At 39.0% G+C, this 15,607-nt stretch overlaps 1 protein-coding gene and 1 pseudogene across 2 annotated transcripts; both read right to left on the reverse strand.

Moving 5' to 3' along the window:
* Positions 1-502: 502 nt before the first annotated feature.
* On the reverse strand, positions 503-8,961 carry LOC147495569 (uncharacterized). Its single transcript, XM_086568415.1, is given in 5 exon segments — positions 503-750; positions 6,144-6,225; positions 6,415-8,243; positions 8,277-8,782; positions 8,866-8,961. Coding segments are annotated over 5 exon segments (2,724 nt in total). The 3' UTR covers positions 503-539.
* A 2,099-nt stretch (positions 8,962-11,060) lies between these two features.
* LOC147495570 (uncharacterized) lies at positions 11,061-15,081 on the reverse strand (annotated as a pseudogene). Its single transcript, XR_015199559.1, has 3 exons — positions 14,900-15,081; positions 13,575-13,857; positions 11,061-11,699 (listed from the first exon to the last, which is right to left on the reverse strand). The product of XR_015199559.1 is annotated as an uncharacterized LOC147495570 (transcript).
* Positions 15,082-15,607: the final 526 nt, after the last annotated feature.

Here is a 15,607-nt window from a genome sequence, read left to right on the forward strand (position 1 = left end):
GTAGTCATACCTACTGCTGAAAATTCAGACATCATTTTTGATGATGCGGCCACACTACAACTCCCTAATAGCAACTCTCAGGTCATATCCAGGTTAAGCAGGTATGCGCTTTCCACTACCGACAGGATACATTACAAGTTTCGATTAATAGATATATAATGCGCAAATCAATTTTATTGGTTAGGATTCAACACTGGTTAGGATTACAAGATCATTTCGACGTGATCAACACGCACTGTGATTCTAGGGATATTACAACAAGAGCGTTTACTAAAACATCCATCTGAGGGACAAATCCAGCTGGCGGCTGGAACGACTGTGTAACCTGCAACATATATACACGCCAAAATATTGGCTCTTAGCCGCTCCATAAATGTATAACTGGACTTTTGCACCATGAGATTGTTTACATATACTAGTCTGGATCCATACCTACCAATGGCAAAAAATAAGGAATATAAAGATGCATTTGCAGGTCTTTTCACTATAAAAAAGGTATACACAATTTCCTTTTTATTCTCAAAATTTTACTCAAGAAGTTACATGATTAACATACTCTGCAACACTTGTCGCATTGTTGGCCTAGATTGTGGATTGGTATGCAAGCATGCAAGAGCTAGCATGAATGCTGAAGAGATTCTGAGTACAACCTGTGGATCGGGAGAGGAGAGACGCGAATCTAACACATCATGCGGTGATATGTTCAGATCAACTGGCGGCAATGGTAAAGAGATGAGTTCCCTTGGATGCCTTCTGTTGTGAATATATAAGTGCGGAAACAACGTTACCCACAACAAACGGATCAATCCTACACAAAGATCGATCCTTCACACTAGACAAGACTTCAACACCCTCCAAGCAATATCCCAACACTTCTCAATATCAAATAACAAGCATATAAAGTAAAACAATTAGTGTAAAGGAAGAACAAACCACAAGACGAGATATATCGTGGTTCGGCAATTTGCCTACTTCCACATCACTGCGAGTTCCAAGCTTTACTAGATGTCCGAGTAGCAGATTACAAGTCTCTCAATTCACTCACAAAGAATGAACACTTTCAACTCACACGGAATTGCTTTCTCTTTATAATCTCTTTTCTTGGTTTTGGAAAAGTTAGGTTTTCAAAAATTGATTTTGTTTTTATACCAAAAACCAAAATCGCGATTCTTATGCGAAGCCCACAAAAATTGACTGGCGCGGCGCTCATTCAGCTTGAAGGTGGTGGTGAAGTGGCGCCGATTCCGGGTCGGTCTAAAAACATCGGACCATGGCGGGTTGCGCCACTCACGGCTTGGGCGCTCTGAATGTAAAAGCAGAGAAAAACTTCGTTTTTCTACATTCTCCACCTCGGTGAGGTTTTAACACATAAAACTAAGGCGAACACATCCAAAGAAGATCACATCCGGTAAGAACACCTCCAAAGAAGAAAGACTTCGCCAATCATTTGCCTCGAAAGGCTATGCCCACACAGGGCTCTTTCAAACATGTAGGATTTGGAGCAAGTCCAAACAGTGTTGGAACTTAACTCCGGTGACAACTTTCGTCAAGATATCGGCGAGGGGTTGTCATGGGTGTCTACTTTCTTTCAAGTCTACATCACCATCCTCAACGACATCCCGTATAAAGTGATATCGGACATCAATATGCTTGGTCCGACCATGATGAACTTGGTTCTTCGCCAAATGAATAGCACTCTGACTATCACAATACACAACAACACTGTTCTGCTCAATACCCAAATCATCTAGAAGACCTCGAAGCCATAGTGCCTCTTTTCGCGCCTCGCCATCGCCATATACTGCACCGGTAGTAGATAGAGTAAATCAGAGTACTGTAGAAGCATATACCTCCAACTAACCGGTGCACCATGCATCATAAACACATAACCGGTGGTCGATCGCCGTCTATCTAGATCACCGCGATAATCGAGAATCCACAAACCAGTGACATAACAAGTGCCTCCACCATAAGCTAATCCACATCCAAAGTAGCCTTCAAGTACCTTAGTACCCATTTCATCGCCTCCCAATCTTTGCTTCCCGATTTGCCATATACCGGCCGACAACACTAAGCGCACGTGAAATGTCGGGCATGTGCACACCATAGCATACATCAAAGCGCCCCGACACTTGCATAAGGAACATTTGCCATATACTTTTGTTGTTCCTCCACGAACTAGGAAAGACTTTAGGCGAAAAGCCTAAAATGCCAAACTAAAGGTGTAGAAACCGACTTTGCATTCTCCATACCAAATCGAGAAATTACTTTACGAATGTATTTCTTCCGAGATACAACTATCCGTCGCTTCTTCCTATCTCTGTCAATCTCCATGCCCGAAGATCTTCTTGGCTCCTTTAAGTCTTTCATCTCAAACTTCGAGCTAAGTTGAGATTTCAACTTGTCTATCTCCACCATGCTTTTGGAAGCAATAAGCATGTCATCCACATAAAGCGGGGAGATAGATGAAGTCATTACCATGAAGCCTTCAAAGTAGACCGCGGCCGATCATACTGCGCCGGGTGTACTCATGTTGCATCATGAATGTATCAAAGCGCTTGTACCATTGCAGGCGATTGCTTTAACCCGCATAAAGTGACCCGATTCAATTTGCATACATAATCTTCTTTCTTTTTCAAGACGACAAAACCCTTCAAAGGTTGTCTCATATAGATCTCTTCTTCCAAGTCCCCATGCAAGAAAGCGGTTTTCACATCAAGTTGCTTTAACTCCAAGTTGAAGTGAGCAACTAAACTTAATAACACCGCGAATGGACGTATGTTTGACCGGGGAAAATACCTCATTGTAGTCAACTCCTTCTTTACGTGAAAAACCCTTTGCTACCACTCTTGCCTTGTACCCGATCTTGTCGGTTCGGGGAAGGACCTCTTTCTTTCGGGAACACCCATTTATTGCCGATAGTCCTTTTGCCGCTTTGGTGATAAAACTAGGTCCCATGTGTGATTTTTATCAAGAGATTCCATCTCTGCTTTGCATAACTACCAACCAATCTCTCGTAATGAGCATCTCTAACGGCTTCCTTGAAGCTATAAACAAATCATCTTCGATATTCGGTGCATATGCCACTAAATCCACGACCATAGTGTTTCACGGCTTCTCGTGCCCATACTTGTGCACTTCTTTAACTTGTCTCGTGGCTGGATTCAGCCACTACAAGTTCGCGGATGCTCTTGCTCTTCTTCCTGTTCTTTGTGTGGTTCCATGATTTGGTACCTCATCATGATCTAACCGGTCATCTGGCGCATCGGGACAACTCAAGCTCATTAAGCTTGAACCTATAGACTCACCATTCGCCCGCCTACTTCAGAACTGCTGAAGATAACCGAAGTCTCATCAAAGGTAACATCTCTGGCGACCCGGGGAACTTGTGGTCTTCTAGACACCACAATCGATATCCCTTTACCCCATTTGCAAAGCCTAAGAATATGGCCTTTTAGCTCACAGGATCTAGCTTGATGTCCTCACATGGTAGTAAGTTTGTCGATCCAACACTTTCAAAATACTATAATCGGTGGGTTACGACCACACCTCATAAGGTGTCCCGCAATCTATAGGCTGCATTGGTGACCTATTTATGCGGGTAACACGCCATGGACCTTTGCATCTCCCCCAATACTCTTTGCCTAGGCGGCATTAGACAATAAACATCTTGCTCTTTTCAAGCAAAGTTCTATTCATCCTCTCTGCCATTCCATTCTGGCGTGGCGTGCTCTCGACAATCGTTTAAGTGTGCGGCAATTCCATTGCGCCGCGAGAACTCTTGGAAAGGTCCATAGGTATACTCGATTACCATTGTCGGACCGTAATGTCTTTACCTTCCTATAAATGCGATTCTCAACCCCTTGCCTTCCACTTTTTAAATGTCTCAAACACTTCATCTTTCGATTTCATCATATACACCCACACATAGCGAGTATGATCATCAATGAATGAGACATAATAGCGGTTACCTCCCTTGGAAGCCACCCGGAGGGTCCCCTAAACATCCGTATGCACATAATCAAGGATGCTCATTTGTAATGTCGTGCTTGACTTGAACTTGACTCTGCTTTGCTTCCCATAGACGATGCTCACAGAACCCCATATTTGGCTTCTTCAAGTTCTTCAAGAACCACCGGCTTACCTAACTCAGACAAACCCTTTTCACTCATATGCCCTAAACACATATGCCATATCTTAGTGCACTCAGAATCATTACTACATGCACCCACTGCTACATCGCCTATCACCGTACTACCTATCAGAGTATACAAGGTTCCATATTTTTGACCGCTTCATAACAACTAAAGAGCCATTAACAATATTTAGGACTCCACGCTTACAAACTTGTGGCCTTTGGAATCCAAGGTACCAAGAGAAATAAGATTTTTCTTTAGCTCAGGAACATGTCTCACATCGGTTAAAGTCCTCACTACACCATCATACATCTTGACCCGTATAGTTCCAATTCCTACCGTCTTACAAGCAACGTCATTACCCGTTAAAGCGGAACCACCATCAATGCTCTCATAAGAAGTAAACCACTTTCTATTCGGGCACATATGATAGGAACATCAGGAATCAAGAATCCGGCACCGGTCATATAGTCTTGTGTGGACACCGAGAGTGAACTCATCCTCTTCGGATCTCGAAGCATAATTTGCCTCGATTTTTGCCTTACCTTTCTTCGACCGTCTCTCTTGTTCTCTTTCTTGGTGAGGACAATTACTTGCATAATGTCCCTTTTCATTTGCAATTGTAGCCTTTGTACATATTTTAAAGGCTTCTTTGACTTGGACCTAGAATTCTCATTACTTGAATAATTCGTTTTATCTGAATTTCCTCTTGCCACTAGCCCCCGACTGCATCGATGCTATTCTCTATTAATGTCTTCTTCATTAACTTCATAAGAAAGAAGTGCACTTTGAACTTCGTCAAGATCGGCGACTTCTACGTTCATGAATGTAGTCATTAGATGCTCATAGCTTTTACGGCAAAGAGAATATTAAACATGCCACTTGATCCTCATCATCCATCTTCATACCAACATTCAAATAATCCGCTTAGGCGTCAGCGGAACTCACTAACGTGCTCTTTGCATCGATGAACCATCGACCATCATGTAAAGATAAAGACGCTTCTTAAGGTACATCTTGTTTCGTCATGCTCTTGGTCATATACATAGACTCTGGTTTGAGCCAAATACGGCGGCGGTATTTTCTCCCATCACACTATACATAACCTCATTAGCAAGACATAACAGGATTGATGAACAAGCTTGAAGATCGAACTCTTCCCAATCATCATTACTCATACTCGTAGCCTTAGATTTAATCCCCTTTAAAAAGCCTTGTTGGATGAGGGATGTCGCTTTACTGGACTTGCCAAATCCCAAAGTTACTCTTCCCATTAAACTTCTCTACTTCAAACCTTGCGTTTAATATCTTGGGAGCCATCTTTTCAAGTTACACACAATAACCCAAAAGAAACGGTTTCTTTCGAATTTAATCGAACACCTTGTCTACACAAATTTTGAGCACTAAACTCAAAATCTGGAGTCGTATACCTAAGCTCGATACCAATTGTTGTGAATATATAAGTCGCGAAAATGGCGTTACCGCGAACAAACCGATCAATCTACACAAAGATTGATCCTTCACACTAGACAAGACTTCAACACCCTCCAAGCAATATCCGAACACTTCCAATATCAAATAACAAGCATATAAAGTAAAACAATTAATGTAAAGGAAGAACAAACCACAAGGCGAGATATATCGTGGTTAAGAATTTCTTCCTACTTCCACACTTGAAGTTCCAAGCTTTACTAGATGTCCTAAGTAGCAGATTACAAGTCTCTCAATTCACTCACAAAGAATGAACACTCAACTCACAGAATTGCTTTCTCTTATAATCTCTTTTTTTTCTTGGTTTTGGAAAAAGTTAGGTTTTAAAAAGATTTTTGTTTTATACCAAAACCAAAATCGCGATTCTTGATGTGAAAGCCCTCACAAAATTGACTGGCTGGCGCGCTTATACGGAATTCTGGTCGGCGTAAAACATTGGACCATGGTCGGGTACCTTTTTCTGAAGCGGACGCCTCGAATGTAAAAAACAGAGAAAAACTCGTTTTTTCTCTACACCTTCCCATAATAATTTCTAATGTTAATACACCAAAGCTGTAAACATCACATTTTTCTGTCACCGCCATTGTGTAAGCAAGCTATGAAACAAATAAAAAGTACTCCGAAGTTAATTAGGAAACCGAGCTAAATGTAGGAAACTTAAGACAGTATCTATCTACCTATCTAATCCAATATGATTATAAAGAAGAAGTTTCAAAAGTTGGATATACTTTCTCAAGACATGATTATGTTTATTGAATGGAAAAGGGAAGGGGAAGCATAAGCTTGCCTGGTGCCATGTAGCCCTTCGTGCCAGCAACTTTGGTCCATAATGATGAATCAGGATTTAAAAGTCTTGCGATGCCGAAATCAAAGATACAACCCTCAAATTCTGCATTCGGTAAAATATTGCTGCTAGATATGTCACGATGAAGGATGGGTGGCTTACAATCATAATGCAAGTATGATAAAGCATTGGCAACATTTCTGATGACATTCAATCTCTTAAGCCAATCAAACTCTTTTGCTCCATTCTCTCTACTGATAATATCAGCTAAGCTTCCCTTTTCCATGTACTCATAAATAAAAAATGTGTGCCTGGGGTGAGAACAGAACCCATAAAGTTTTACAATGTTTCGATGCCGTACTTCTGTTAAGAATTGAATCTCATTCATAAAACATTCCAAATTATCTAGTTTGCCATCTTCTTGCGAAGAAAGCATCTTTATAGCTACTACATTCCCAGTTGGTAATTCTGCCCTGAAAACCCTTCCAGATCCTCCCTTCCCAATGCAATACGTGTCATCAAAATTATTTGTAGCATCAATGACATTTTCGTAGATAATGCTCCCATCGTAATTCCAAACTGAAAATATGTTTTTGCTGGCAGATGCAGGTCCATTATCATCAGAATTTTGCACTTTTCTTTTTCGATGAAAATAAAATAAGATTGCAACGAGCAGGAGCAGTAAAAACAATGAGCCCACAATAGAACCAACAATCTTTGTTACACCATTATGCAAACCCTTTTCAGTACCCTCGTTACCAGAGAAGCTTCTGGGCGGCAAAGCTTCAACATCACTGAACAAACCTTTATTATTACTGAATGCTTCGGATGGAGCTTCTTCAAAAACTTTACTTCTGGGAAGACAGCCTTCCAACTTATTGTTCGAAAAATCAATGGTTAATAGACTTACCATCTGACTGAAGGAAGTAGGGATAGAACCTGTAAGCTGATTCTGGGAGAGATTCAATTGTTCCAACATAATGAGCTTGCTGAATTGTGCTGGAATATTTCCAGCGAGTGAGTTCTGACTAAGGTCTAGTTATTCCTGCAATTGCACTAGATTTCCAATCTGAAATGGGATCAGACCTGACAACTCATTCTTTTTCAAATTCAAATACCGCAACGTCAAGCACTCACCTATCTGGTCTGGAATCGGCCCACCTAGCTGATTGAATGAGAGGTCTAGGAACTCAAGATTGGACAGTCTTTCAAATTCCGGTGGTACATTACCAGATAATTGATTGCAACACAAGGTCAGATTGAACAAAACAGACAGATTACTCAACTCCTTTGGTATTTCTCCTACGAGTTGGTTCTCAGAAAGATCAAGTACCTGTAAGTCATTCAGTTGGCCTAGTCCCCCCGAAATCCTCCCACTGATCTCATTACCAGGAACAAGTAACGCTGTCAAATCTTTAAATGCTGTCCAGTTTGATGGGAGTTTCCCATTGAGTCTATTATATCCCAGATCAATATAATTGAGACTTGTATGTAATCCAAAATCTTGGGATATATCTCCATTAAGCAGATTTCCTCTGAGTAGAACTCTGAATAAGGTCGTACAATTCTTGAAACTTCTGGGGATGGGGCCAGTTAACTGGTTGTTGGCCGCTGCAAAATACTGTAGCGATCCACCTCGACACACTTCTTGTGGTAAATTTCCCGAGAAGTTATTACCGTTCAAATGAAGTCGAGCCAGAGACGATAGGTTGCTAAGTTCTTCAGGTAGTAAACCAGATAAATGATTTTTGAAGAGATGCAAATCTCGCAGGTTCCTCACTATACCAATATTTAAGGGAACTGATCCAGAGAGTTGATTCTGATCAAGGTATAACAGTATAACACCATGAGGTTGCTTAAGTTACCCAAAGATTGAGGGATGGAACCAATCAAAAAAGTTCCCACAGAGAGCTACTAGGAACAAATCTTTCAAGTTACCAATCTCTGGAGGTATTGAACCACCTATATTATTGTATGACAGGGTGAGTTTTTTAAGGCTTGTAAGGAGATCAATTTTACGAGAGATGGTACCAATAAACTCGTTATTTTGCAGTCCAAGACTCACAAGTTTGGTCCAGTTGGTGAACAAGAGTGGGTCTAGTTCCCCAGTTAAGCCATTAGCAGATACATTGAGCTTGATGATTCTACTAAGATTACCAAAAGAAAGAGGAAGGCTACCAGTAAGAAAATTTACTGAAAGATCCAAGTGGGTGAGCCTGGAAAGTGTACCAATCTGGGACGGGATATTTCCCGTGAGTTTGTTGTTGCTGAGATCAAGATAGACTAGCTTCGGCAAGGATGAAAAGTCTAAGTTTTCAAGTGTACCTTGCAGGCTGGCTTCTTGAAGGTTCAGTTCAGTACACTTCCGGTCCTGTCACAAACTACCCCATGCCACATGCATGGAGTCGAGTTGTTTGTGTTGGTATCTGTTGTCCATTGAAGGAGAGCATCAACTTCTGATTCATACCCTGCTTCTGCTATCTGAAATACTAACAGAACCAAAACTACTAAAAAAGTCATCAAGACATAATTCTCAAGAACCATCATCATTGTTGTAATGATTTGCAATATTAATCTAATTGTGGCATAATGAAAGGTTCATGGTGCCTTTAATTTGTTGCAAGGGAGGGGTTCTAGGGACATATTTTATCTTGATACGTAAACAAACTCAAAATCATTAGGACATTTATAAGTTTTGGATTAGGCTAATTTTTTGTAGATATTATCTCCTAATTATTTTAAATATTGTCACAAATAATATAAAAAAATCAAAAAAATTCAAACTTGCCAAATGTAGTTAACAATTTATAAAATTTGGCTAATTGTAGACCGTTCATTTTTACCATTTTTAATACTATATTTGGCAAGTTTTAAAAAAAATTGATTTTTTTTATTATTTGTGACAATATTTAGAATAATTATGAGATTATATCTACAAAAAATTAACCTAATTCAAAACTTATAAATGTCCTAACGATTTAATACAGTTTGTTTTATTACAGTCATACTTTGACTTCGGTCCTCAATTTTTGACATAAGAAGCTAAAGTGTACACACCAACTTTGACAAGGATAGACAAAGCTACAGTTTTCATCATATTACTCATTCTCGCATAAATTTTGAGAGCAAATGTCTGTTACCCAACAGCAACGGTGGGTTTAAATATACACAAAAATGTAATCCTCTACACAAGAATGGATGATTCTGTATTTAATTATCTCCATGTCATGTCTATTATCGAGTCTCTATTCGCTGAAAGAGGAAAATTTGAACTTATTTTTCCACGTTCCATGTTATAGACATTCCTAATTTCTTCTAGAAGCAAGATCCTTGAATATAAAATGAAGATACCATACCCCAATGTTACTTCATGTTTATTTGACAATCTTGGGTGGTGTACACGTACTGAGTTCTAAACACCAATAAATAGTTTATTTACAAGTTTTATATTTTTCTTTGACAGTTGACCCATGTGCAGCAGCACTGCAGCAGTACAGAAGCATAGAAAACTTCTGTGGGGAAACCAATTCCATTATTTGCAGAGAAAAGCTCACTCGTACGTAGCATTGGAGGTTTCGTACTTTAGAATATGATAAACAAGATTACTTATTTCGGAATTTTCAGACAAACACTGGTGAGATTCTTTTTGTACTTCAGGTCATTCCTATAGTTTGATCCTTAAAGCGACATCTTCATATATATTAACATTGCTGATATTTGTGATATTTGAAAATAAGGTTTCAGAGTTGAGACTTCATAGCTAAAAACATTTGAAGATAATCATAGCAAATTTAAAATTAATCTAGTTACTACGTACTGACTATTGTATGTCAACAGTATCAAGCTACTGCTGGACTTTGATATTAGGTCAGCTTACTCGCAAGTCAAACAGCCATGGTCAAATAGGCCATAGGTGATTATGTCAATCTACTTATTAATGTAGATGGGGCTGTGAGTGTTCAAAGTTTACCAGAAGATGATAGATTCAGACCAGGTCCACTCCCGCATCTCCCTACACCCCATGGCCGTTTGACCACTGCTCTCTAACAAACTGTGACATGTTCAATGACACAACTAACGGCAACTCCACCCATATCTGAGCCCGTCTTTGCTCTGTCCCTATGCACCAACTGGAAGTGATTCCACGTTTATACTACAAAACACTACATCAAATGCAGAAGCTTTAATAACAAATCCACTGCACACTCAATTAACACGTAATTAGATCGCTGTTTCTATTTACACTTTTTGCCGCGGGACACCAAATGAATTTAATTATACACTTACAATCTAAAGGTACCTCAATGTTCCCAAATCTCACCTTCAGACGCCTTGAGATTTTGAGAATAGCTGCACAGGCCACGCGTAGAGTGGATTACTGCGATTGGTTCACAACAATTACAATTTTGTGCTACATGTATCATGTATGGCAACACAACTGGACTTAGTGACTGATGATCTGAAGGAAAATAATATCTGCCAAGCAAATTCTTGTTGAAGTATAGAAAAATGGTACATTCAAGACAACATCGACTATCTGATCGAATTGAAGTCCATAACCATATGGTTGCAGATGCCAAAAACTAAAAGAATTTGAAGCCCATTATTATTTTTTATCTTCCATTCAACGCAGTTTACCCAGTATCAAATTTGCAAAGACCAAAATTATCATCAACATACAACATCAGATGTTCATGGTTAAGACTCACTCAAATGCCATTTACTCCCTCCCCCTCTAACAATCTTTGATCTCTAGAATATGAAATAATATTTCTTACAAAAATGTCAGCTAGATTCATTGCCTTTTTTTCAATCCCTCACTTCCTACTTCACGTAATGCCTCTTGAGATGAGTCGTCAGTGTTATTAGTGTCAAGAATATCCTTGCCAGAAGAAGGTTCATCCACAGAGAGCTCTGAAGAGTACTTCTTGATCCTCAAAGAGATGAGAATACTGGATATGATGCCAAGTAGGGGGAAAAGGTACGAGAAAATCTGCGATTTTTGAGAACCAGATGCAGAAGCTACAGCAGCACCAGCAAGACTGCCGATGGATGTGTTCTGTATAATCATTGGCAGGCATCCAATAACTGAAGGAAGCAGAAAATCTACAAGGAACCCAACTTTAGTCGCTGCCAAACCATAGTTTATTACATAGGATGGCATTGGTGAGAAGCGAGCAAGTAGGACAAATTTCCAGCCGTCCCTCTCAACTCCTTTGGCAAGGATGTGGAAGTATTTGTTTTTCTGGATCCACTCCATCGTTGAGCTTGAACTCCTAAAAACAAGCCTGAAAAATAAAAGCCCAGGAGAAAATTAAATTCCAAGAGTTTTTCTTGCAAAATACAACTGATGACAGAAAACTGTTAAACAGATTACTCTCAGGAAGAAGAGGTGGAAAAAACCCTATAGTCTCAGATAATATACCAAACCAGAGAGCTATTATTCTCCAACATTCCTGGAGATACAACCTTTAATTAGACAATAGAAACTAGTACTCCAAGCAGCAACTTTTAGCAACTGCAGCGAGTAAGCCTCTAAAATACAAAATTTTTGTAGAACTCCAAGGCAAAAAGATTTAACTTCCAAGTTCTAAAACAGTAAGTCAGTAGATGCTTTTAACTGGTAGCTCCTAGGCTCTGTCCACACCACCAATCATCTTAAGATCGAATTTGTTACCTAGGCACACCTTAAACAGTTAAAGCCTACCAAAATGTTATTTCATTACCATATAAACAGCACACTGGCACAATGACTAGACTAGCATTCTGTCACTCCAAGGCTAGACACACCAAATTTATTAGTCAGCACACTCCAATATGCCCTCATCCTCTCTACACCTCCACTACAACCATTCAGACAAAGCATGATTCACAACTCTAAGGCTGTGTTTGGCTCAAGGAAAAGTGAGGAAAAGAAAGTGTTTTCATGGAAATTGAAAACTCTCAACTGTTTGGTTCAACCCGGAAAGTGAAAAACTTGAAAACGGATTTTTTAAATGGGTTGAAAAGGAGGAAAGCAACCTCCACTTTCAGAAAAAAAGGAAGTTGTTTTCTAACTTTGGCCACCCGATGGCTCGCAGGAGAGAGAGGAGGAGAAATGTGAAGATAGCAGGTTTTGATTGAATGCTTGGCAGGTTTCATAAGCCGTAATCCAGTACTCCCAAGCTAAACTCCACTAAAAATAAACTTTTCCATTTATAACCAGACAAACACAATCCAATTTCTTGAAAAAACAATTCATGGAAACACAAATCTAAGAATCTAATTTCATTATGGAATTGAATTTCAGCGAACCAAACACAGCCTAAGAGTCTAATGGACTTACTAACTATACCTAATAAGGAGCAAATCAAGTCTATCGAATCAGTCAATCAGATGATTCACGCCTAACGGTCCAAGTCATTTGCAAAATGAGATCCAAATGATTATTTTCAGTAACTTCCCAAATTACATTGTAAAAAGAATGACATGTAGAAAACCAATCTGGAGAACTCAATGGGACTTGCTTCCTTGGACAATATTTAGACACACACAGTTTTATCCTGAAGTACTCACTATAGAAACCAAGATAAATTAGGTACATTATGGCGTCCCAAGAGAAATAACGATGTACCTATGGCTTATTGAAGAAAGCTAGTATTAAGTTCAGATAGGTAAACTCTTCTATCTCCCTAATCCTAACATATTGGCTTTTCAACAGATTGAGCCAAGACTTGGAACAACCTTAAGAACATGTTAAAACACCGTACTGGTAAAGTAGGATGGAAAACTAAGGTCTTCACAGACCATAAATCCTCTACACAACCCTCTAGCAGTCAGAGCATCCCATAAATCACAACGCACCACAAATACGAAGAGACCAAGTCACCTAGCCTAGTTCCTAATAACTCCTATAAAAGTTCAACGATCTATTGACCAAAAGGAAACAGTAGACTAACACAACGCACTTATGTTCACCATTATTTGTACATTATATTAGAAATGTTTATGTCATTGACCAAAACACTCTCCTCTATTCAACTCTAAAACAAGACATGCACATTATGAAAATATTGACTCATTTTGCTAACATTACTCAGCATTTTTTTTTTCTTTCTCAATTATTACACGACATTAAATAATATAATAATTACATAAAATTATATAAAATAAAATAATCTGACCTTCCAATCCAGAAAGAAAGAGAGGCACCAAGAGTCTTAGCACAAAAAACACAAATGACAGCTGTAAAGAATTTGAAAAGCTTCAAAGAAAACAGCGTAAGGCAAACAAAGAGAAAGTGTTACAGTGTGAATCAATACGTAAATGGCTATTGCCCAAAACCCCAAATGATCTGATAAATCACGAAACAGTTCCAATATTTCATCTTTTTCGAATCCAAATTTCTTGCTCACTGATCTTAGGATTGCTAAAATGCCAATTGTAATAGAGATCGTCCATACTTTCCTTTTGAGATGGGCATAGTGATGGTTGGGAAAATGAGGAACAGTGTGTTTAGAGAAGGTGGGAAAGGAAGAAGAAAAGGAGGGAAGTTGGGCTTTTATTTTGGGCTTTTTGAAAGAGCATAGTGTTCTGTATGGCCCCCACATCAGTAGGGGTATTTGCTGGAAACAAATATGGCACAGGAAACTTGTTTTTGGTTGGCTCTTCTACCGATCTCTCTAATGTAAACTAGTATAACTGCTAGCAGTGGAGAGTGAGCGGCAATGGCGGAGCTAGGAAAGTAAGTGAGGGTGAGCCAACCCGGACAAAAACCAAGCATATATAAAATATATATATATATATATATATATATATATATATATATATATATATATTAATATATTAGAAAAAAAAAAATCAAATTTAAACAAGTACTTGTGCATAGTTGTCCTTCGCCTTCTTTTTAATCATCCTTCTTCATCTTCTGGAAACGTTGTAAGATCAATTCGGTATCAATGCTATCAAAAACTTTTTTTTCAATGTATGTTATTAAACAATCATTCAACCACTCATCCGCCATCCGATTGCGTAAACGATTCTTTATGATATTCATAGCAGAAAATGCCCTCTCCACAGTGGCAGTAGCAACAGGTAAAATCAGCGCCAACTTAATCAACAAATAAACAAGTGGGTATACAATGTCTTTCTTCGTCTCAACCATTTTTTTGGCTAAGCCGCTAATTCCATTTACTTCACCAAACTTAGTATCGGAACGCACATCAATGATATAATTCTCATGCTGATCCGCTAATTCCATCTGATCTATCTCTGAAAAATCATCGAGATAAAGTTGAGCAAAACAGATCAACTTTTGCTTATCGAAAGCAACAAACGATTCACTAGGATCAAGACATGTCATACAAAGAAGTAATTCGTGTTTGCTTCATTAAACCCGTCGTTTAACTCTTGAATTTGCAAATCAATACGGTGATAGAATAATCCAAACGATAGTAATGTAAATTGGTGTTTCCTACGCTCTTCGTCGAGACCCTCTCGAGCCATATACCTCTCTTCCATATTTGGAACAACCACATCATGTTTGACACATAGTGAAGAAACTTCAATCATGAGACTATCCCACCCATCATCTCTCATCACCTTTGTAAAGTTTACCTTTGTTATTTTAACAAGAGCCATGACATTGACAATGTCTTGATCTTCATGGCTGCAATGCCTTTGACAAATCATTGTTAATTCCTAGTATCGCTTTCATCAAATGCAAATTGAAGATAAATTCAAAAGGCGACTGAATCTAATAATCCGTGAAGTCTCACCTCTTTGTTCGAGCTTAAACCATTTTCCGCTACATTATCAAGCACATCAACTACTTGAACCATAAGTGGTTATCATGCCAAGAAGTGTATAATAGTGTGAGCCCATCGAAAGTGTCACCGGATCGTTTTAAGACTAGTCTCTTGATTCAACCCTTTGCCACTTGAAATTTCTCCACTTTGTACTTATTTGCAACAACTTTAGCCTTCATTGCATCGCAAGCAACATATCTCGCCGCTTACATGATGCTCCAACAATATTTACCATATTAGAGAGAATACTAAAAGGTTAGCGATTGACTCATGGTTCTTTTGCAACTGCTACAAGGGCTAACGAAGGCGATGGGCAAAACAATGAACATAAAATGTAGACTCATTCTCCTTCATTACAAGTGCTTTTAGGCCATTCAAATCACCTTGCATATTCTGGCCCCATCATACCC

Source organism: Coptis chinensis, chromosome 6, assembly GCF_015680905.1.
Source record: "Coptis chinensis isolate HL-2020 chromosome 6, ASM1568090v1, whole genome shotgun sequence".
Taxonomy (NCBI): Eukaryota; Viridiplantae; Streptophyta; class Magnoliopsida; order Ranunculales; family Ranunculaceae; genus Coptis; species Coptis chinensis.